Source organism: Tachyglossus aculeatus, chromosome 6 (assembly GCF_015852505.1).
Source record: "Tachyglossus aculeatus isolate mTacAcu1 chromosome 6, mTacAcu1.pri, whole genome shotgun sequence".
Taxonomy (NCBI): Eukaryota; Metazoa; Chordata; class Mammalia; order Monotremata; family Tachyglossidae; genus Tachyglossus; species Tachyglossus aculeatus.
Window position 1 is genome coordinate 15,783,993 of NC_052071.1, and position 22,779 is coordinate 15,806,771.

A 22,779-nucleotide genomic window follows, 5' to 3' on the forward strand; every position below is an offset into this window, starting at 1 on the left:
CGTGGAAAAGAATACATTTCCCTAAGCCCAACCCTGTTGGGGGAATGTTTTGCCTCAGGCCATGTAATTGCTCAAGTGAACCAACACAGAAAGGGTTGCATATTCTTCTCATTGCCCCTCTAGACTGTAAGCTCATTAAGGGAAGGGAACATGCCCACTAATTCTGTTGTACCGTACTCTCCCAAGCACTTAGAACAGTGCTCTGCACAGTAAGCGCCCAATAAATACCATCAACAGACTGATTGTATTGTACTCTCCCAAGTGCTTAGGACAGTGCTCTGCTCACAGTAAGCGTTCGATAAATGCCATTGATTAATAAGCACACCTAACTGAGCACAAAATCTGATAAAACACCCATGGCAGACATTCAGGACCTTTGTCTATATGGTCCTAGACACCTGACTATTTCCTCAGCATTAAAATTAGGAGCGAAGAGGTAAGAGAGGCGTCCGAGCTACAGATTCCTTATTAATCCTTTGGGTCTCCTGTTCAAGTTCAAACAAGACTGGCTATGCAGCATGAGCGGAAATTTACCCCAGGGTGGACAGCAATTTTCAGGGTGGAAAGACATCTCAGGACTTCAGCATATACACTGGATTTCTAGAGGGCCCGGACTCTGAAGGGCAAATGCCAAGAAGTCTGGAATGATCACTTTGGTCTCCGACCGTATCACGTTGCAAAAACCCCAGGCCCACACTAATCCACTGTCACTTCTGAACTGTTAAGTGCTCCATCCAGGTTTAGTTGCTTCTAATAATTGTGGTAATAATAATTAAGTGCTTACAACGTGCTACGCACTGTTCTAAGTGCTGGGCTGGATACGAGCAAATTGGGCTGGACACAGTCCCTGTCCCACATGGGGCTCCTAGGCTTCATCCCCATTTTACAGATGAGGTAACTAAGGCACAAAGAAGTTAAGTGACTTGCCCACGGTCACACAGCGGACACGTGGTGGAGCCGGGACTAGATCCCAGATCCTTTTGACTCCCAAGCCTCTGCTCTATCCACTACGTCATGCTGTTTCTCTTGAAAGAAAGATCTCCCTAAAATAGAAGGAACAGTACGAGTCAAGTTACCTTTGGGTCCTGGAGTCCCATCAAAGCCATCACGTCCTGGGAGACCGCGGGGTCCGGGGAACCCAGAATCGCCTTTGGGCCCAGGCTGTCCTTTCGACCCAGGGGTTCCTGGCGTTCCAGGTAGCCCGGGTTGTCCAAATCCAGCCTCTCCCTGGGGCACAACAGTTTTAAAAGAGAAACATGATTTTCCTAACGCTCTGAACTTTATTTCTAATACTTGTTCTTCCAACAAGAAATGGGAAAGGGGGAACAAGAGGGAGGGAGTTAAACACTGGGGAAAATATCCAGTCCTTTGGGACCACACAGTCATTTGTTTGAGGAGGCTGGGGGGCCTCTACATCCCCAGAGAGGTTTAAGATTCTGTAAGATACAGCTGGGAATGGAAAGGGCTTAATCCAGGAGCCCTGTCTGATGACCATGCAACAATAGCAAGAATGATAATAATAAAAATGATGCTATTTGTTAAGCACTTACTAAGTGTCTGCACTGCAGTAAGATTGGGATAGACCAGATAATGATGGGATGGGGAGTCGGAAGACCAGATTTAAGTCCCGAATTTGCCACTGGTCTGCTATATGACCAAGAACAAGTCAACTTAGTGCCCTTTACCTCAGTTTTCTCACTGGTAAACAGGGATAAAATACCCAGTCTCTCTACCTCTTATACTGTGAGTCCAAAGAAGACAGGGTGTATGTCCCAATGGATTATTATACTATGTATTATTATCAGCAGTTGGACACAAAGGAAGGTCTTAATTCTATTATTATCATTGCCACACAGTGAAGAAAAGACAATTCAAGGAGGGCTGGGAGAATTAGATCCAGCTTTTGCAGCACGGATCACCACCACCTCTTGGAACAGACTCAGGAGAGATTCCACTGGCATTGTCGGAGTGGGATGAAAGAACTCCTTCAGAGTGAAAACCCAAAGCAGAGATAGGTGGGAGAAGGAAGGGGCAGGGGGAGGAAGAGGGAAGAGGAACGGAAGCGAAGCTGACCTTCTGTCCCGTAAATCCAGGTTGCCCAGGAGGACCTTCCGGACCCATTCTTCCTGGTGCTCCTGGTTCTCCAGGAGACCCCGGAATTCCAGGGAAACCTGCAAGATGTTGGACAAGTCAAGAGCCCACATCCACAAGGTTCCCGCAGTTAGCGGTGGTTCCCAAGTGCCCAATCTTGTGGACAATTCACACCCACCACATAGAAACAGGTTCTACAGAGAACCCAGTGGCCAAATGAAGAGACTGGAAGGAGTTACAGAAAAAAGAAAAGGGACTGATAGAGAACACCTCCTTAGACCTGTGCATGCACGTAATCCCCCGCCCACCTCACCTAAGCTTATGCTGTGGATATCTATCCCTTAGCTTCTGTTTGCCCTGTCTCCATCAGAGGCCTTTAGAGTGTTAGAGCCTAGCGCGAAGGGTTAGTTTATACACTATGGTGTCTAGCACAGGGCCTTGGGTTGCTCCTTTAGGCGAGATGGTTCTTACCCAACCCTGCCCTCTTGTTCAAAAGATAAGCCACTGCCATACATACCTTTGGGCCCTGGCGGTCCTGGAAGCCCAATGCCAGGGATACCCGGTTCCCCCTTGATGCCAGGGATGCCACGCAAGCCCGGATGTCCTGGCTGGCCAGGGTCGCCTGAGGGAAAACCGAGGCAGTTTACATGGGAAAGAGCCGGAAGAAGGACATTCAAGCAAAAGGGAGATGCTAGGGAAGAAAAGTTCCACTGTACCTGGAAGTCCCACTTCCCCAGCCCTGCCTGGGCTGCCGGGAGGACCAGGTTGGCCCGGCTGACTTATCGTCTGCCCCGGTTCACCTTTGGCTCCTGAGAAAGAGAGCGCATCAATGAAGAGCTCGGCAAAAGTACCAAAGGGTCTCAAGGGAAATGAAACGGAAGGTCCTCAAACCAGTAGCCAACTGAGAGTCTCCAAGACAACCCAAATCAATCTACCATTGATAATTATTGAGCATTTACTACATGTACAGGACTGTACTAAGAGCTTGGGAGAATATAACAAAAGTAGCAGACACATTCCCTGCCCATAACGAGCTTATAGACACCATAAAGGAAGTCGGAGAGGAGAGCCGATAGGAGTTTGGACGGCCGTCAGCTATGGATCACCGTTGAAAGGGGAGAGGCTAGCTGTGAAAATGGAGACAGAAGGAACGCATCTCTGGCATTCAACATGGCACACCTAGGACTTTGTGTTTGCCAGTCCCCTCCCCAAGATGGTAAGTTTCTCTGAAGCAGAGACCAAAACTGGATTTGGTCACTTCTGTCAGCTCCCAAGACAGGGGCCATAGCAAAAGCTCTCCATGCTGATAAGACAAAAATCCCCCGGATGCATCCATTAGCCCATCGCCCAGACTTCCAGGCCGGAGTGAAACCTCCAGAATCCTCTCTGGGGTTCGGGCCGGTGGGAGACATCTGTCAACTTCTGGTACGGCACTTGCCACTTGGCCAATGGGGCCAACCTGATTTTCAAGGGCATTTCTACCTACTGGTCGGTACCACCTGCTTTCCAGGGAAGCCGCGAGCCTGGTGCTCCCCTTTAAAACCTCCTCTGTTGGCCTGTTAACTCACCTGGCACACCTGGAGGTCCTGGATGGCCTGACACCCCTTGGATACCTTTCTCCCCGATGGGACCTGGGGGGCCAAAGCCAGGGGGTCCCACTGGCCCCCTGTTCCCAGGGAGGCCGGGAGCGCCTGGGTTCCCAGGGAGCCCCCTTTCTCCTTTGAAAGCGATGCCACCCTGAAAAGAAAAAAAGGGAAACGCTGTTGGGTCCCTGGTCTAATGCCCAGGACGGGCAGGGCAAAGACAGGGAAAGGCTTGTGCTGCTCATCTGTGGTCCTTTAGGAGTGGAAATAGAGTATCTCCATCATCCTGGACTGGAAACACGGTCACCTCGACAAAGAGTCAGTCAGAACTTGGGCCAAAACAAGACATCCCATGCCTTACTGGGGCAGTGCCAGTCTCCCCCACCTCTGCAGGCATCCCAAACCCTTCTTTTGGTAAGCTGTCGAGGCCACGTGCCCAGGACGAGCAATCGCCCCCAAGGAAGCCTGAGGTCACCAAACCAGAAACACTGAATCCACTCACAGGTTCACCCTTGGGGCCAGGGAGACCGGGCAGCCCATCCTGTCCAGGGCTCCCAGCCAAACCGGGAAGGCCCGGTGTCCCAGGAAAACCTGGGTCTCCTTTGTCACCCTTGGTTCCTGGAAAGGCGAGGATGTCCCCTGGGTCACCTTTGGCACCGGGAAAGCCTGGGGCACCGGGAACTCCTGGACTGCCCTGGGAAAGAGAGGAAAAGCAGTTTAGGCTCCTTCAACCAGCCAGAAGGTCACATTGTCAGCAACGGAGATATCATTTAGCTCAAATCCATGCTGAGCCCACACAACCCATTTTGGTGAACCAACCAACCCCCTGCTCCATTCCAACCACCCCCCAGTTCCTGCCCACAACCAAAACACTTACAGGCAATCCCATGAGTCCAGGCATACCAGTGTGCCCTTTCTCGCCTTTCTGTCCAGGGAAACCAAGAGATCCTGAAACACGCATATACACACGGACACACATGGGAATACAGAGAGGGCTTGAAACCTTGCCCCAATGAGTCCAGCCCTCAGCTACTCTCGTGACCCCACAGGACAGACTTCTCCTGCAGACCAATCTCTTTTTGTTCTTATGGTATTTGTTAAGCACCTCCTATGTGCCGGGCACTGTACTAAGTGCTGGGATTCCCCATTTAACGTGAGGTAACTGAGGCCCAGAGAAGTTAAGTGATTTTCCCGGTCGCACAGTGGAACAAGTGGCAGAGCCGGGATTAGAAACCAGGTCCTTCTGACTCCTGGGCCGTGCTCTATCCACTAGGCCATGCTGCCTCTCAGTTTGGGTCCTGGGTTTTGACTCAGCAAAGGTAAATGTGACCCTCTGATTTCCGGGCTCTTTTGTCCCCCTGGTATGTCTGAATTTCAGGAAGCACCACAAAAAGATGGAAAAGTCTCTCAAATACTGAAATTCTTTGCTCCTTGTGGCCCAGGGGAAGTGGCCACAGGTCACTGTGTACTGCTCCCTGTTTGACCTCCGATACCCCTTGCACTCGTGGTTTCACCTGGCCACTTCCCCATGAGGAAGAGGGAATGACAGAAGGCCAACCAGCTTTAAGAGAACTCTTTCTTTCCAAGCCATGGGAGGCATGACTTGCATGTTAGAAAGATCATTCATTCAATCGCATGTATTGAGCGCTTACTGTGTGAAGAGCACTGTACTAAGCGCTTGGAAAGTACAATTCGGCAACAGACAGAGACAACCCCTACCCAACAATGGGCTCACAGTACTAAGACTGGTCTGGGTTTGACTCTCTGCTCTTCAATGAGGGATGTGATTTCAAGTGAGGGATTATTGCACTAACCCAAAGGGAAGCTAGGAAAATGCAGAATTGTCCTTGGGTTCAACTGCCATGTCTCTAGCCATAATAACAATAATAATAATAATAATGGAATTTGTTAAGCGTTGATTATGTGACAAGCACTGTACTAAGCACTGGGGTGGATACAAGCAAATCCGTTCGGACACAGTCCCTGTCCCCATTTTAGAGATGAGGTAACAGACACAGAGAAGTAAAGCCAAAATGGGAAGAGTCCAGTATAATAATTGCGGGATTTGTTAAGCGCTTACTATGTGCCAGGCACTGGACTAAGCACTGGGGTGGACACAGGCAAATCGGGTTGTTCACAGTCCCTGCCCGCTGTGGGGCTCACAGTCTCAATCCCAATTTAAAGATGACATAACAGGCACAAGGAAGTGAAGTGACTTGCCCAAAAATCACAAAGCAGACGAGTGGCAGAATCAGGATTAGAGCACCTGACCTTCTTACTCCCAGGTCCGTGCTCTATCCACTAGGACATGCTGCTTTTTATCAGTATCAGGGAAGCAGTCTTCCTCTTTCTGTGACTGAACCTCTCCTGAGGCCCCCTTGGAAAGCAGGGATGCAGCTACTTTCCTCTGATGAAACTAATAGAAAACGGGGTTGGCTGACAAAGGTTGATATATAACTTTCTCACTCAAACATTACCAGCACATAGGTAACTGATAATGGGATGGGAGTCCAGCAGCTACCATCTCACTGGACGAAGGAAAAGAATCATGGATTCTAAAGCAACGGGAAAGGAAGCATGGGGGGTGCTCTGGGGAATGAATTCTTTACCTGGAAGCCCAGGAGGTCCTGGTGGTCCTGGCTGTCCCGGGGGTCCCGAAACGCCATTTCCAATACAGTTGAAGCAAGTGTCTCCCTTGTCCCCTGGAGAGTCGCAATGGAAACCCAAAATGAATCCAACAGAGAGGGACGTCGCGTCCACACGTCTCAGGGAAACCCACCCCACGCTGTTCAACGGCAGGCTGAAGGAAGGGTTGACAGAGAAGAAATGCAAAGGAAGAGAAGACACAATTGGAGATCTGACCTTTAAATCCTTGCTCTCCAGGGAAACCTCTCTCTCCTGGAAGTCCGGGGAGGCCGGGGTCTCCCGGCTCACACAGTTGTTCACCTACAGTGATGAGGTAATAATAATTGAGGTATTTGTTAAGCACTATGTGCCAGGTACTATACAAAACACTGGGGTGACTACAAGGAGATCGGGTTGGACACAGCCCCTCTCCCACATGGGGCTCCCGGTCTTAATACACATTTTATAGATTAGGTAAGTGAGGCCCAGAGAAGTGACTTGCCCAAGATCACACAACAGACAAGTGGTAGAGCTGGGATTAGAACCCAGGCCCTTCAGATTCCCAGGCTTATGCTCTACTCACTAGTACCTGTAGTACCTAGAGTGTACTTGTACTTCCCAAGAGCTTAGTACAGTGCTCTGCACACAGTAAGCACTCAATAAATACGATGGAATGAATAGTACCTGGACTGCTCGTCCTTAATGCTTACTTTCAAAGCCACATAGCTTTCCTGCCTTCCCGCCAGCATCTCTAGATCCTGACCAAGCTGAAGCTCAGCCGTAAAAGCAAGACACAGGGTCACCCATGAAAACAGCCAGAATCCCATCAATCAGTCAATGCCATTTATTGTTTAATCTGTGCACAGCACACATCAAAACCCTAAGAGATATTAGAAAGCAGCCCTAATGAAATGTTTCATATCTTCTCCTTCTTTCTTCTCTTCTTCTACCGTTTGGTTGTATAATAATGATGATATTTATTAAGCGCTATGTGCAAAGCACTGTTCTAAGCGCTGGGAGAGAACAAGGGCCTGGGAGACAGGAGGTCATGGGTTCTAATCCCAGCTCCGCCACTTGTCTGTTACGTGATCTGGGGCAAGTCACAACTTCTCTATACCTCAGTTCTCTCATCTGGAAGATGGGGATTAAAACTGAGCCCCATGTGGGACAGGGACTGTGTCCAACCTGATTATCTTGTACATACCTCAGTGTTTAGAACAATGCCTGGCACATAGTAAGTGCTTAAATATCATTATTCATTCATTCAATTCAATCGTATTTATTGAGCGCTTACTGCGTGCAGAGCACTGTACTAAGCACTTGGGAAGTACAAGTCAGCAACACATAGAGACGGTCCCTACCCAACAGCGGGCTCACAGTCTAGAAGGGGGAGACAGACAACAAAACAAAACATGTGGACGGGTGTCAAGTTGTACAGTTATGGTTGTACTGTACTCTCATTCATTCAATCGTATTTATTGAGCACGCACTGTGTGCAGAGCACTGTACTAAGCGCTTGGGAAGTCCAAGTTGGCAACATATAGAGACAGTCCCTACCCAACAGTGGGCTCACTTCACTCCTCTGGGCCTCAGTTCCCTCATCTGCAAAATGGGGATGAAGACTGCGAGCCCCACGTGGGACAACTCAATCACCTCATATCCTCCCCAGCGTCTACAACAGTGCTTCACACATAGTAAGCGCCTAACAAATACCATTATTATTATTTCCACTGCCATGATTACGAGAATTATGCCATGTTGCCTTGGGGTGGGGAAGCGAGAGGCAGGTAGGTTGTTCACCTAATAATAATATTATATTATTAATAATTAATAATATTGATAATATTATTAATATTATCATTATGTGGCTTGGGAGAAGTTGAAGAAGGAAACAGCTTAAGTATATGGCTGTAGGCAAAGATCTCGACTAAGAGTCTCTTGCTGTGGGGGGCAGTAGAAAGATTTAGTTGGATGCAGAGTCATAAAGATTCTAATCATAAAGAATTACAGACTCTCGCCCTTGGCACTTATATTTAACACCTATTAAAAATATCAAAAATAAAATGAGCCCTCACCCACGCATCCCTCCGCTGCCCTGCTCTGACTTCTGAGAAGCAGCGTGGATCAGTGGAAGGAGCCCGGGCTTGGGAGTCTGAGGTCATGGGTTCTAATCCCAGCTCCGCCACTTGGCAGCTGCTTGGCTTTGGGCAAGTCACTTCGCTTCTCTGGGCCTCAGTTCCCTCGTCTGTCAAATGGGGATGAAGACTGTGAGCCCCACATGGAACAACCTGATTACCTTGTATCCCCCCCAGCGCTTAGAACAGTGCTTGGCACATAGTAAGCGCTTAACAAATGCCATCATTATTATTATTATTATTAAAATCCAGTGTGCCTTTACGGGAACCACTCGTGTTTGTATTTCTGTCCATTCCTTGCGAGATTCTTTAGGTTTTTTTGGTTTTGTTTTTTGGCAAGTAGTAAGACAGCTGCTGTATGTTCACTGTAACCAGTGTAAAATCACTTGTGACAGGCTATTAAGTGATGACATAACAAAGGTGCTCACAAAACAGTTTCCTTGGGGAAATCTGAAGAGGCCATAGGGTTGCTGAGCAAGTGGCTCAAAGGCAGAGAGGACTTGTCCAAGGTTAGACAGCAGATAAGGGCAGAGCCAGGATTAGAACTCATGACCTCCTGGCTTCCAAGCCCATGTTCTATCCGCTATGCCACACTGCTTCTCCATGATGGTATAAACCCAGATAAAACACCCACCCTAAATAATAATAATAATAATGGCATTTATTCAGCGCTTACTATGTGCAAAGCACTGTTCTAAGCTCTGGGGAGGTACAAGGTGATCAGGTTGTCCCATGGGGGGCTCACAGTCAATCCCCATTTTACAGATGAGGGAACTGAGGCACAGAGAAGTTAAGTGACTTTGCCGAAAGTCACACAGCTGACAATTGGCGGATCTGGGATTTGAACCCATGACCTCTGACTCCAAAGCCCATGCTCTTTCCATTGAGCCACGCTGCTTCTCAATGGATGACAATGCTTCTCAATGGATCTCTATGGATCTCAATGCTTCTCAATGGATCTCTAAATGGATAATAATAATTGCATAAGCTCCTGGATGGCAGGGATTTTATTCATTCAATCGTATTTATTGAGCGCTTACTGTGTGCAGAGCACTGTACTAAGCACTTGGGAAGTAATAATAATAACAATGGTATTTGTTAAGTGCTTACTATGTGCAAAGCACTGTTCTAAGCGCTAGGGAGGTTACAAGGCGATCAGTTTGTCCCACGGGGGGCTCACAGTCTTCATCCCCATTTTACAGTACAAATCAGCAACATACAGAGACGGTCCCTACCCAACAATAGGCTCACATTCTTTACCAACTCTACTGTAGATAACTCAAGCACACGCTTAGTACAGTGTCCTGCACACAGTAATTGCTCAATAAATTCCACTGGTTGAACTGCGGTATTTGTTAAGGGCTTACTATGTGCCACACACTGTACTATGCTCTGGGACACATTCGCGATAATCAGGACCGACGGTCCGTGGCCCACAAGGGCCTCAGAGTCTGAGTAGGTGGGAGAACAGTAATTAAGTCTTCATTTTCTACATGAGGAAACTGAGGCACCGAGAAGTGTAGCGCCCAATGTGACACAGCAGTTAGTGGTGGAGCCAGGATTGGAATCCAGGACCTCTGATTCCCAGGCTCTTGTTCTTCTTACTAGGGACCTTTGGGAAGAGTACATTAGGCACTGCAGATTTTGCAGGCTGGTGGAGTATTAGGGGGACTCCTGAGTTTTGAAAACAACTGGCCGGACAGGCTTGAAATGCCAAGCTAATCCCGCGAGGGAACCCATGGTCCTCCATTTCAAAGGAGGTTCCCAGGAGCAGAGCGACACTCGACTTACTTGGAGGAATGCGGGGTCCGGATGGTCCAGGCGGCCCTGGGGGCCCGGGAGCACCAGGTTGGCCATCGTGTCCCGGGAGTCCGGGGAGGGAAAGTCCTGGGGGGCCTCTCTCCCCCTTCTGGCCCATTTCCCCTGGAAAGCCAGGTTCCCCAGGTAGGCCCGGAATGGGAGTTCCTAGAAGAAAAAAAAAAAATCACTTAGCAGTGATCAAACAATCAATTGTACTTATTGTGCGCTTGCTGTGCACACAGCACTGTACTAGTGTTTAGGAGACTACAATATAACAATATAACATACACATTCATCAATCGTATTCATTTATTGAGCGCTTACACTCCCTGCCCAGATTGAGTTTATAGTCTAGAGTTTACAATGATGATCATCACAGACTCTTCCAGTTCTGACCCTCCAAGCGCTCAGTACTATTGGGCCTCTCACCAGTAGAACGCAAGACGATGCAAAGGACGGGTTCATGGCTCTTGTTTCACCTGCTTTCTGCCTGAATAAACCCACTTCCTCCCATAGGGCTGAAGAGTTAAGCCTCCAGTTTACTGCAAAATCCGCACAACTACGGAGGTGGATGGAGGCCCGGTGGTTTGTCTGGGAAACTGAACAACGACAGTCTAATGAGTGAGAAGAGTCGCTTCTGTTTGACTCTGCACCTAGGCCAAGTGAGGGGACCCTGAGAGGAGAGTTGTGAGTGACCCCCACTGCCCCCCAAAATCACCTCCAGGTGAACACTCCCACTCCTGCCCTCCGCACAATCCCACACACAATCTCTTACCCGCTGGACCAGGAACTCCAGGAGGCCCTGGAACCCCAGGAAATCCTCGCTCTCCTTTCTCTCCCGGCAAGCCCGGCAAACCTATATTTCCCTTTTCTCCCACGAATCCGCCGGTCCCGGGTTTAGGGATCACCTGCGTAACCGAGAAGAGAAGGCTGAAGGGAGAGGGAGAGGAAGCAGAGCTACTGAGAATGCTCCGCTGGCTTGTACCCGTAATGGTAAGGGCCACCGATGCAAATTCTCCTCTTGGATACCCCACGTAACGTGCTGTTACCTCCTGAACCTTCTCGGTTTAGTCTTGGCCCCCAAACTGTGGATCACCAGACTGATACCCCTGAGCTTGAGAGGAATTACATACTCATGTTTCTGCAAGGTGCCAGACTAACAAAACAAAATTTCGTCTCAAATCCTGAATGCTTCCAGGCAATGAGTTTCTCAGACCCAAATCAGGGGATCACTGGGGCCAAAGCATTGTTTGGGGTGGGGAGGAGTGAAGGCGGTTTAGGAGGGGGTGTTAGTTATGCAGATAAACTTGCAAATGTAGGTCTGGCTATGAAGTAGGTTGCATATCCTCTCCTTTCCTGCTGCATCGTCCTGTCTTAAGCATAACATCCCACCAACTTTTAATAAAATAAAAGCTGAGGGTTGCCATTTTTTCATTTCAAGTGCCAGGCTGGCGTCCTTGAAAGGGTTATGAAAAAAAAGGGAGAGGCATGAACACATACGGTCTTGGGGAGGTAGACCCAAAGAAATACGCACACAAACAGGCAAACACAGGCACATAAATGGCTAGGGACGCACACGTACCAGATGGATGGGGGTCAGGGGGGGAAGTACCTTCTCCCCGATCTCCACAATTCCGTGGGACTGATGGTTCCCATCACCCCTCTTTAGGAATCGGTGCCCTTGCATCACGCCAACCTTAAATGACAGTCGGTTCTTGCCTCTGCCTTAGCAGTACCATACGGTCGGGGTCATCGACAAGGCCCAAACCACACTTAAGGTGGTTTTCTCCACTTGTACTTACTTGGAGGCCCCCTAAAAAGTACCCTCTGGAAGCGGGGAGGCAGAGGATCATTTAGAAATTGAGAAAACCCTTGTGTCTAACCCATCCTTCTCCCAGCCCAGGCAGAAATAGCTCCAACTTGCTTTGGGGTTGAGGCTTTGAAAAAAAAAAAGTACTGCTACCCTCTGTTGGTTGTTAAGGCAATGGACATGGAGACAAAAACGGGACAGAGAAAGGCACTGAACGGAGGGAAAGACACCCTAATAACAACACTATGGCAAAGCTTCGCAGATCCCCAGCTATCATTTGGGAAGGAGCGCAGCTAACTCTCAACCTGTTTTGAAAAGCATTTACTATGTGCCAGGCACTGTACTAAGCACTGGGTATAGATGGGGGGGAAGCTCAAGCAAATCGGGTAGGACACAATCCCTGTCCCGCATGGGGCTCACAGTCTTAATCCCCATTTTACAGATGAGGTAACAGGCATAGAGAATCAATCGTATTTATTGAGCGCTTACTGTGTGCAGAGCACTGTACTAAGCACTTGGGAAGACAAGTTGGCAACATATAGAGATGGTCCCTACCCAACAGTGGGCTCACAGTCTAGAAGGGATGTGACTTGTTCAAAGTCACACAGCTGGCAGAGCTGACATTAAAACCCAGGTCCTTCTGACTCTCGGGCCCATCCTCTATTCAATAGGCCATGCTATGTCTGGGAATGTGTTAGGCACAGTTAAAGGCAATTTGAAAGAGAATTACGAGTTGCATGGTCTTGGGAGTCAAGGGACCTGAGTTCCAATGCCAGCTCCACCACTTAGCTGCTCTGTGACCTTAGGCAACTCAACTTCTCCATGCATCTGTAAAATGGAGATTAAGACCGTGAGCTCCATGTGGGACATGGGATGACTACATCCAATCAGCCTGTATCAACCCCAGAGCTTAGTACAGTGCCTGGCACATAAGAGCTTAACAAATACCAAAATTCCCATCCGACTCAGACACTTGTCTGCTGGGAGACCCTTCCATCTCTGGACCTCTTTTCCCTCATCTGTAAAAAGGGGATTAAATACATGCTCCCCCTTCCTTTTAAACTGTAAGCCCCATGTGGGCAGGGACTGTGTTCAACATTATGTTGAATCCATACCAGGGCCTAATACAGTGCTGGGCACAAAATTAAGGGCTTAACACATTCCACAATTATTACGATTATACCTAGGGGAAAAGAAGTATGTGTGGGGGAAACCACACATTTTCCAAGGGTAAAATAATGGCTCTATACCAATAAAACTGAACGAGACAAGAAGGAGCATAAAAAAAGTACCAGTCCTGGAGGTCCAACTGGCCCGATGTCTCCTTTCTGACCCTGTGGGGAAAATGGGAAGACGGAGCATTTGAGAAAGGCTTGTAGAAATGTTTTTTTATTTCCTTTAGCAACAGGTAAGACAAAAACTATTTGCTAGAGACCCCAAACACCAGGCATATTGATAGCACGTGTCTGCCAAGAAGCCTTCCCTAAGCCCTCCTCTCCTCTTCTCCCACTCCTTTCTGCATCACACTGACTTGCTCCCATCACTTCTCCCCCTTCCCAGCCCCAAAGCACTTATGCATATATGTTATTTATTTATATTAATGTCTGTCTCCCCCTATGGACTGTGAGCTCACTGTGGGCATGGAATATGCCTGTTGTTATGTTGCACTCTTCCAAGCGCTCTGCACACAGAAGGCTCTCAATATGATTGACTGACTGAATGAATGAATCAGGCTCATCTGCTCCCCTCAAACATAAGTGACCGCAATGGCATGGAGGTGTTAGGGAGGGGAAGACAAGAAAGAGGCCACAGAAAGTGCTCAATTTGTAAGGTTCCTCTTTCCGGTTCGAGAAGTCATATGGACTAGCCTCTCCAATGAGACATATCCTAACTGGGAACTGAACTTTAGACTCCCTCACCCATTAGAGGGTAAGCACCCTGAGGGCAGGCAATGTATTTCTTGCCTTTGTTTGACTTTCTCATTGTGCTTAGTGAGTTGCACTCAGCTGTTACTCATATACCATTGGGCCCCATGTGGGACATGGACTAGGTCTAATCTGATTAGCTTGCATCTACCCCAGTGCTTAGTACAGTTCCTGGCACATAGTAACTGCTTAACAAATACTGAAAGGTTTTTTTTTTTTTTTTTAAAGGGACCTGGGTTCCCATCCCAGCTCAGCCCCTTGTCTGCTGGATGACCCTTTCCATCTCTGGGCCTCTTTCTCCTCATCTGTAAAATGAGGGTTAAATACATGCTCTCCCAAGAGTTGACTTTTCCCTGGGGCTAATTTTATCAACCAATTAATCAGTGGTATTCAATGAGCGCTTAGTATGTGTTGTACTAAGCACTTGAGAAAGTACAACTCATTCCAGGCCCACAATGAGCTGACAGGCCTAGAGGGGGAGACAGATATTAAAATGAATTACAGATGTGTTTGTGTGTATATGTTGTAGGGCTGAGGATGGGGCTAACATCAGGTGCTTATGGGGGACTCACTTCCCCACAGCACCTGTATATATGTATATATATTTGTACATATTTATTACTCTATCTTACTTGCACATATCTATTGTATTTATTTTGTTAATATGTTTGCTTTTGTTCTCTGTCTCCCCCTTCTAGACTGTGAGCCCGCTGTTGGGTAGGGACTGTCTCTATATGTTGCCAATTTGTACTTCCCAAGCGCTTAGTCCAGTGCTCTGCACACAGTAAGCGCTCAATACGACTGATTGATTGACTCGGTGAAATAAGCCTGTGTCATTCATTCAATCATATTTATTGAGTGCTTTACTGCTTACAGAGTACTGTACGAAGTGATGCTAGTCTTCGGAGATGAGCTTAACTTTCAACCAACTAGTCTTTTCTAAGTGGGCAAGCTTCAGTAATGCCCCTCTCCTATCCACTCATTTCCCCGCATTCCCCAGTTCCACCTTTATCCTACCAATTAGGAATTTATTTTCTAGAAGGGATGGATTCCCTCAGTGGAACTCAAGCCAGCAACTTGGAAGTTTCATATTTAGATCTCCAGCTCAACTGGGCAACTGTATCCACCAGGCTAGAAGCAACCTAACCCCAAATGCTCACCTTTTCGCCATTCCTTCCAGGAACTCCAGGGTAACCACGCTCACCAGGGAAGCCCTTTGAGGAGAAAGGGGCAACAAGTTGAAGATTTTGTTAGAGAAAAATCCAGAACAGTAGATTTAAAAATAGGAAGCAGTGGGAGAGTGTCCCTGCCCAGGAACTCCTCCCACTCCCATTTCCTCCCTAACCAACAGAGTGTCTCTCTGCAGGTACTCACCTGTGGGCCCGTTAGGCCACTTTCTCCATCTTTACCTGGTTTTCCCTTTAGAACACAAAAGTATTTTAAAAAAATATACATGGTTAGTGGCTGGGACCTTAAGCCCCTTTCCCCATCCCCTCCCATGGGGTACAGGAGTCAGACTGGATTTATTACAACATGTTATAACTCTAAGTGGAACTGATGAGGAAAGTGAAAGAGAATATGAAGATTACTAAAGCTTTATCCCCAACTGTTACCCATTTCAGTACTTACTCTTTTTCCTGGTTCTCCTTGCTCACCTTTGTCCCCTTTCACACCACCTGGAGAACCCTGGAAACACACAAACATCATCTTATATGCAGCTCCTGGACATACTATGCAGTGATTCAGCTCTACGAAGGTGAAGCTTAGAGTGACAATGGGGTTTGATGAAACTCACAGGAGGCCCGGGTGGTCCTGGTTGTCCGGGGGGTCCCCGTTCTCCAGGAAGACCCTATCGAGAACAGACGGAGGGGAAAGGAAGTCAACATTGGTTCACATGCATGTTTGGCTACATCAGGCTATCCCAAATGAATCCTTCCATCCCTATTCCATCACCATAACCGCCAGATTGATATATTGACTTCTGCATGCCATTTATTTTGCCTTCTACCCCTCCCTGAATTTTTGCCGCTTCCGTTTTTTATTCCATCGCCACTGATAGATACAATCTGTGCTAGTCCAACCGTGTCAGTTGACTGTAAGCCCTTCAGGGGCAGGGACTGAGCCCAGTACAGTGTTCAGTAGGTAATCAGAGTGGCATATTGGATCCAGCATAGTCCTGTGAGTCAAAAGGACCTAGATTCTCCACTGTGTGACCTTAGGTAAATCACCTAACTTTTCTGTGCCTCATGTACCTCACCTGTAAAATGGGGATTAAGACTGTGAGCCCCACGTGGGACACAGACTATATTCAACCTGATTACCTCTGATTACCTTGTATCTACCCCAGCGTTTAGAACAGTGCCTGGCAAGTGTTTAATACATACCAAAAAAAAAAAAAAAAAGGAAAAGAAAAAGCAGTATGGGTCAAACTATCTATTAACAACATACACAATGATCTTGTCTCTGCCCCAGCACTTAGTACAGTGCTTGGCTCATAGTAAGCACTTAGCAAATACTATTATTATTTTATGAAGAAAATCTAAATGCAGTCCTCCGAATCCTGCATTCCTGAGAGGAGGGACAGCACTTCATGACTTGCTATTCGCTCACCTGATCTCCTTTCTGAAACTCTAAATCAATAGGTCTCTTCTGTTCACCAATCTGCCCAGGTGGACCAGGTGGCCCCTGAAGACCTTGCTCACCCTAACAAGAGGAAAAATAAAAAGAGAAAGAGAGATTAGGGAAACCATTTATGTCAACCAGTCGTGCCACTGTAACCTGTGAACCAAGGCAGAAAGCACGCTGGGAAGGGAAAACAAGTTCAAATAGCTATGAGAGGAGAAAATTGAGGACAAAAACTCTCCCTCTCGCCTCACCTTTTCACCTTTGGGTCCTTGGAAATTTAAACCCATATTGCCCTGAAAAAATAAAAAAAAAGGTTTTTTTTTAATTCATGATCAGCAGCCTCAGAGACTTTGAAACATCCACAACAACTTTAAAGAACAGAGAATCACCTTTGGTCCTGGAATTCCTGGTGCACCTGGAGGACCCTGAAAATTGAACAGGGAGAGAAAATAAAAATGATTAAATATGTGTTCTCCCTCTCCGTAAGACTGTGCACCCCATGTGGGCCAGGGATTGTATCTATACTTTACCTACTCAAGTGCTTAGGACACATAGTAAGTGCTTAAATACTACAATTGCTAGAAGACATAAAAAAGGGCTGAAGGAGGCAGAAGTGTAGCTGATTAATCAATAAATCAATCATACTTAGAATGCCTACTATGTATAGAGACTGTACTAAGCACTTGGAAGAGTAAAACACAACAATATAACAGACACGTTCCCCGCCGATAACGAGTTTATGGTACAGAGGGACAAGCTTACAGTCCAGAGGACGACCTTAAAGTCTGTACAATTATATATCTTGGCTAAGGATTTCATAAAACCACATAAATAATATATTGTAAATTATTTATTTCTATTCATGTCTACATCTCCCTCTAGACTGTAAGCTCTTTGTGGGCAGAGAATGTGTCTACTAACTCCGTACCCTCCCAAGCATATCAGTACAGCGCTCTGCACACAACAAGCACTCAATAAATACCTCTGACTGATCGATCGACTGACTGATTGATGGCACTAGAAGGGGAGGAGAGGAAGGGGCCTTATGAAATCAAAGCCCAGTCTCTATTTCAATGTTGGGTTCTGCCTTATTCTGGCACCAGCAAGGCCTGGGCGTCAGAAGATCATGGGTTCTAATCCCAGTTCCAATCGCTTGTCTGCTGGGTGACCCTGGGCAAATCACTTCACTTCTCTGGACCTCAGTTACCTCATCTGTAAAATGGGGATAGACATTGTGAGCCCCATGTAGGACAGGGACTGTGTCCAACCTGATTTTCCCTCATTCCTGCCCTAAACCATGGGCCTCCATCTGTTAAATGGCGGGGGCTGGGGGGAACTAACGGAGTCTAACAGTAAAGTCAGTAACGGTACAGACTTTTCAGAGCTCCTTCACCTTCTCACCCTCAAAGAGAAATTTGCATTCAAAACCCACTGGACTGACTCTCTGCACATCAAGGACAGGAAAAGGACTCTGCAGCCTTCTCTGCTGGAAGAAGCCAGTCAAATATCTGTTAGAATGACTTACCGTTAGACCTGGTGGTCCTGGAGGTCCCAGTGGACCCGGGATGCCTGATGGGCCAGGGGGACCCTGTTAAAAGAGAGAAAGTCAGATTTTAAAACTGACAACCAACTTTAAGGAGTCACATACCACAGATAGGCTGACAGGACAGTGGTCAATGTTCTTGCTACTGCTACTTCTGAATTTTCCCCTTAATTCCCATGTCATCAACCCTTACATACTCAAGACCAATGAAGGGAAAAACTAATCTGTGCAGCAAATAGAGTCCATTTCTTTTCTCCTCAGACTTAGAGTAGGTAGACTATAAGCTCGTTGTGAGCAGAGAACATATTTACCAACCTCATTGTACTGTAATCAATCAATCGTATTTATTGAGCACTTACTGTGTGCAGAGCACTGTACTAAGTGCTTGGGAAGTACAAGTTGGCAACATATAGAGACAGTCCCTACCGAACAGTGGGCTCACAGTCTAGAAGGGGGAGACAGAGAACAAAACCAAACATATTAACAAAATAAAATAAATAGGATATGTACAAGTAAAATAAATACATAAATAGAGTAATAAATATGTACAAACATATATACATATATACAGGTGCTGTGGGGAAGGGAATGAGGTAAGACGGGGGGGATGGAAAGGAGGTTGAGGGGGAGAGGAAGGAGGGGGCTCAGTCTGGGAAGGCCTCCAGACTGTAGTCTCCCAAGGGCTTAGTAGTGCTCTGCATACAGTAAGTGTTCAATAAACACCATTGACTGATTATCTTTCTTGGGCTACTACTATTCAAAATTATTTTGGGAGAGGAAATCTGGGAGGAGTTAAAAAGTAAACTGCAGTGACTGGAAAACAGAAACAAGAAATCCAGGACTAAAGACAGGGGAGGGAGAGCAGGGAAGAGAAAGGGGAGAGGGGAGGGATGGGAAGAGAAACAAACGGAGGGACAGAGAGGTGGGTAAAGAGATGGGAGGGTGGTGTAAAAGGTGAGAAGAGAGAGGGGCATGTAGAAGGAGAGCTAATGAAAATGATCAAGTCAACATCTAATTCTCATAAATCTAGAAGAAATTATTCCAGACCTGGTTGGTTACTAAACAGATGTCAGTGGCAATGACCTTTCTGAGTCCTAACAAACCAAGAATCCAATCTCAAAAAGGGCGGGATACCTGCTCTCAGCAGTGAAAGACTCTAGGCACTTACCTGTATTCCAGGGAGGCCTGGATACCCAGGATCACCCTTTGGCCCCGGCAGCGACGATGTGATGATGCTACCCGGGTCCCCCTGAAAGAAAGCATTAACTCAGGAGCAGATCACGGCATTGCACACCTGCCCATCAGCCAACCTCCAGAAGTCCATCAGGGGACGAGAAAGTGAACCCGAGGATCCTGGGACCAGATAGCTATGCACAGATTCAGCCTATGCAAACTTTGGAATTGCCCTCCATGCAACCACGGTCTCACAGCAGTCCCATGCTAATAAAAGTTGCAGACTCAAAAGGATCAGCCCCCACAATGTACCTCACACACACCCCAACCCCTTAAAACATAAGCACCAACATCTCTACTTATGTGCTGCCCACCCCCACCACAATATGGGTTAAAGGGAGAAATGATCACGGCACAAACACACTTACCTTCATCCCTGGGAGGCCAGGAGGTCCCTGGATTATAAAGAGAAAATTAATGGTGAAAATGATCACACCCCTCTGAAAAAGGCACTGGATGGATTGAGCAGATTGTTGAAGAAAATTCCTCCATGAGAAGGGAAACGGTTGTAGCTAGGCCCTGAGCAATTGAGGGCCCTAAAATACTCGGGCACGACAGATATACTAGGCTCCTCAGAAATCCTGTAGCCTGTCCCCTTCTCCGAGCCCTCCCCCTGCCCCAGGCAGATCAGGCCCCCTGTTAATGAGAGGCTACTTTGCTAATGAGTCTCACAAGTCACCCCCAAATCCCACCCGTCACTGACTGTTGTTCTACTCCTCCACTGACTGTCCCTGGCGAGAAGCAGAACAACTCAACACTGACCAGGAGCAGAGATCACCATTTCTACTGGCACAGAAACACCTTCCTTTCTAAAAAAGCTCCCTGAGATAGAAGTACTTGGTCTGGTGGAGGTTGTAAGGTTGTTGATTCAGGTGAATGACCAAAAACTCCTTTCTTCACTCACCAGGAGGAGAAGATAATTGAGATACTAGTTTGGCCTCCGCTTCCTATAAAGGTTTTCTGCCTCCCCTCTCCACCATGTTGTCCTCAGAGGCAAGACTTCTCAATCCTAAGGTCATTACTTACCGGAGGGCCCTGTAAGCCAGGAAAACCAGGGCTTCCTGGGAATCCACGTTCTCCCTAGAGGGAAAAGAAAAGGGGAAGTGACAGAAGAGTGCCTACTTGGTAATGCAAAGGGGCCGGCAGAGAGGATGCCCGTTGTGAGCCCAGGGGTGTTGGGACGGGTGGGCAGTTGAGGGCAGTCACATTACAAAACCTGGAAATGAACCTGCACAAAACCAGTTTTGCCAATTGTTTTCAGTGCCCCTCAGCCTGCTAAAAAAGGACTATTATTCCACCCCCACAGCTTTACACTTGATACAAGGGACCGACATGGGACCCTTCCCTCAAAAATGAAGAAGCCAAACTGATCGGGAAATAGTACTCAGTAGAACAGTCCCTCAACTGAAAGAGAGGTGAATGGATGAAGAGAGAGGCAAATGGATGCAGATTCCATGGGCCTCGGCTTCAGGTTTTAGGGTGCCCTGTTCAGCGTTGAAATGGATCCACTGAGGCTTCTCAACCCTGGCCACAGCAACCCTACACTGAAGCTCCCCATGCGTACATTCAAACTCCTGAGTCAATCCCACACCGAGCCTCCTAAATACAGGAGATAAGCTAGTGTCCACCCCCTTCCTCCCTCCCTCCTCCGGCATCCATTTCCCACCATCTCCGCAGGGAGAACCTGGAGCCTCACCTTGGTTCCGTTGCACCCCGGGATCCCTTGAGGTCCTGGGGCTCCGTCATGGCCAGGCATACCCTTTAAAAAGAAGGAGATTTTTGTTTCCAGTCCACCGTCCTGGAGAGCAACGTGTTCAAAGCTAAAACTCTAAATAAAGGAGCGCAGGGTAGGAAGAATTGAATCCTACTCACAGGAAGTCCCGGTGTTCCGGGGAATCCAGGAAGTCCAGGGGGTCCCTAGGAGAGGAAATATTTGTTAGATCAGGGAATTTGAGACAAGTCAAACCAGGAGAAACCATCCCCTGAAGCTTCTATAATGAATCGAGAATTCAGGACAGCAGGTGATTCAATCCCTGACTTTAGCTACTCAATTATGCCTTCTCAGTAGCTCTGGCTAGCTCGGTCCAGTCTGAGGTAACTCTGAGGAACTGTCTCCTTAAAACAACTCTAGACTGTCAGCTCATTGTGGGGAGGGAATGTGTCTGTTTATTGTTATATTGTACAAGTGCTTAGTACGGTGCTTTGCATATAGTAAGTGCTCAATACATACGACTGGGTGAATGAATGAATGAGAACTCAGCACACCCAGCACATTGGAGTTCTAAACACCTTCACTGGAATCGCACCGAGACTAAGCGAACTACAATGCGTGAAAAGTGATAACACTGAGGACAATGAGGAAGGTTACTCTGAAGAGAGACCGGCATTTTGATTTGACATTCAGAATACTGGTTTTTCTATGGCTTAAGGAGCAGGTAGCAAGGCTACCAAAGTCTACACCAGCCATAATGCAGCATAAGTTCTAAGTTGTGCTTGGGAATTATTACTTTTTTTTAGTGTTTTTCAAAAACCAAAAAGGTTTGTGTGTTTCTTTTGTCTTGTCTTATGCTGTCGAGTCGTCTCCGACCATAGTGACTTCATTGACACCTCTCCCAGACTGCCCCGTTCTCCACCTGCAGTCCTTCTGGTAGTGTATCCATAGCGTTTTCTCGGTAAAAATTCAGAAGTGGTTTACCATTGCCTTCTTCTGTGCAGTAAACCTCCCCCTAGACTCTCCCATGCTGCTGCTGTGTAGCAAGGGTGAATTTTGGCTTGTAGCAGATTGTCTTCCATATGCTAGCCATGGGATGGGTACGCCTCTGCTTGACTCTGCCTCCTGTAGCCAAGACTGGTAGGGTGCTGGAAACTCTCCAAGTGCAATCCTGAGAGGAACCTTTCTTTTACTAATAGCTAAATTAAAGAGGTTTCTCTGCCCCTGCACCCCCAGGAAGGAACCAAAGAGCCTTCTCTTTAATAATTATGGTATTTGTTAGTGACTTATTATGTGTCAAGCACTATTCTAAGTGCTGGAGTAGATACACGTTGATCAGATTGGACACGTGGGGAGCACGGTCCAAGTAGAAGGATGAATTTTTACTGATCCCAGACAGGCAAACCAACAGAGATCTGCAGGGCAGATGCAAGAGACTCTTGTTTGTCTCAGCCACTTAAACCCTTAAAATCATCATCATCATCATCAACAATCGTATTTATTGACTGCTTACTACGTGCAGAACACTGTACTAAGCGCTTGGGAAGTACAAATTGGCAACATATAGAGACAGTCCCTACCCAACAGCGGGCTCATAGTCTAAAGGGGGGAGACAGAGAACAAAATCAAACATACTAACAAAGTAAAATAAATAGAATAGATATGTACAAGTAAAATAAATAAATAAATAAATAGAGT

At 47.2% G+C, this 22,779-nt stretch overlaps 1 protein-coding gene across 2 annotated transcripts in view; it reads right to left on the reverse strand.

Annotated features, from left to right (window-relative positions):
- Window positions 1-22,779, reverse strand: part of COL4A5 (collagen type IV alpha 5 chain) — a 125,964-nt gene that overhangs the window by 42,605 nt on the left and 60,580 nt on the right. For both annotated transcript variants that reach the window (XM_038747869.1, XM_038747868.1), the window contains exons 5-29: window positions 21,243-21,287; window positions 21,067-21,129; window positions 20,397-20,450; window positions 19,739-19,765; window positions 19,306-19,386; window positions 18,120-18,182; window positions 16,984-17,019; window positions 16,846-16,887; window positions 16,580-16,672; window positions 15,765-15,818; window positions 15,599-15,655; window positions 15,344-15,388; window positions 15,130-15,183; window positions 13,337-13,378; window positions 11,010-11,142; window positions 10,226-10,399; window positions 6,537-6,620; window positions 6,284-6,376; window positions 4,552-4,622; window positions 4,177-4,368; window positions 3,660-3,828; window positions 2,808-2,900; window positions 2,609-2,713; window positions 2,074-2,171; window positions 1,077-1,227 (exon numbers count right to left, since the gene is read on the reverse strand). In XM_038747869.1, the coding sequence (XP_038603797.1) occupies window positions 1,077-1,227; window positions 2,074-2,171; window positions 2,609-2,713; window positions 2,808-2,900; window positions 3,660-3,828; window positions 4,177-4,368; window positions 4,552-4,622; window positions 6,284-6,376; window positions 6,537-6,620; window positions 10,226-10,399; window positions 11,010-11,142; window positions 13,337-13,378; window positions 15,130-15,183; window positions 15,344-15,388; window positions 15,599-15,655; window positions 15,765-15,818; window positions 16,580-16,672; window positions 16,846-16,887; window positions 16,984-17,019; window positions 18,120-18,182; window positions 19,306-19,386; window positions 19,739-19,765; window positions 20,397-20,450; window positions 21,067-21,129; window positions 21,243-21,287 (2,119 nt within the window). The remainder of the gene's footprint in view (window positions 1-1,076; window positions 1,228-2,073; window positions 2,172-2,608; window positions 2,714-2,807; window positions 2,901-3,659; window positions 3,829-4,176; window positions 4,369-4,551; window positions 4,623-6,283; window positions 6,377-6,536; window positions 6,621-10,225; window positions 10,400-11,009; window positions 11,143-13,336; window positions 13,379-15,129; window positions 15,184-15,343; window positions 15,389-15,598; window positions 15,656-15,764; window positions 15,819-16,579; window positions 16,673-16,845; window positions 16,888-16,983; window positions 17,020-18,119; window positions 18,183-19,305; window positions 19,387-19,738; window positions 19,766-20,396; window positions 20,451-21,066; window positions 21,130-21,242; window positions 21,288-22,779) is intronic.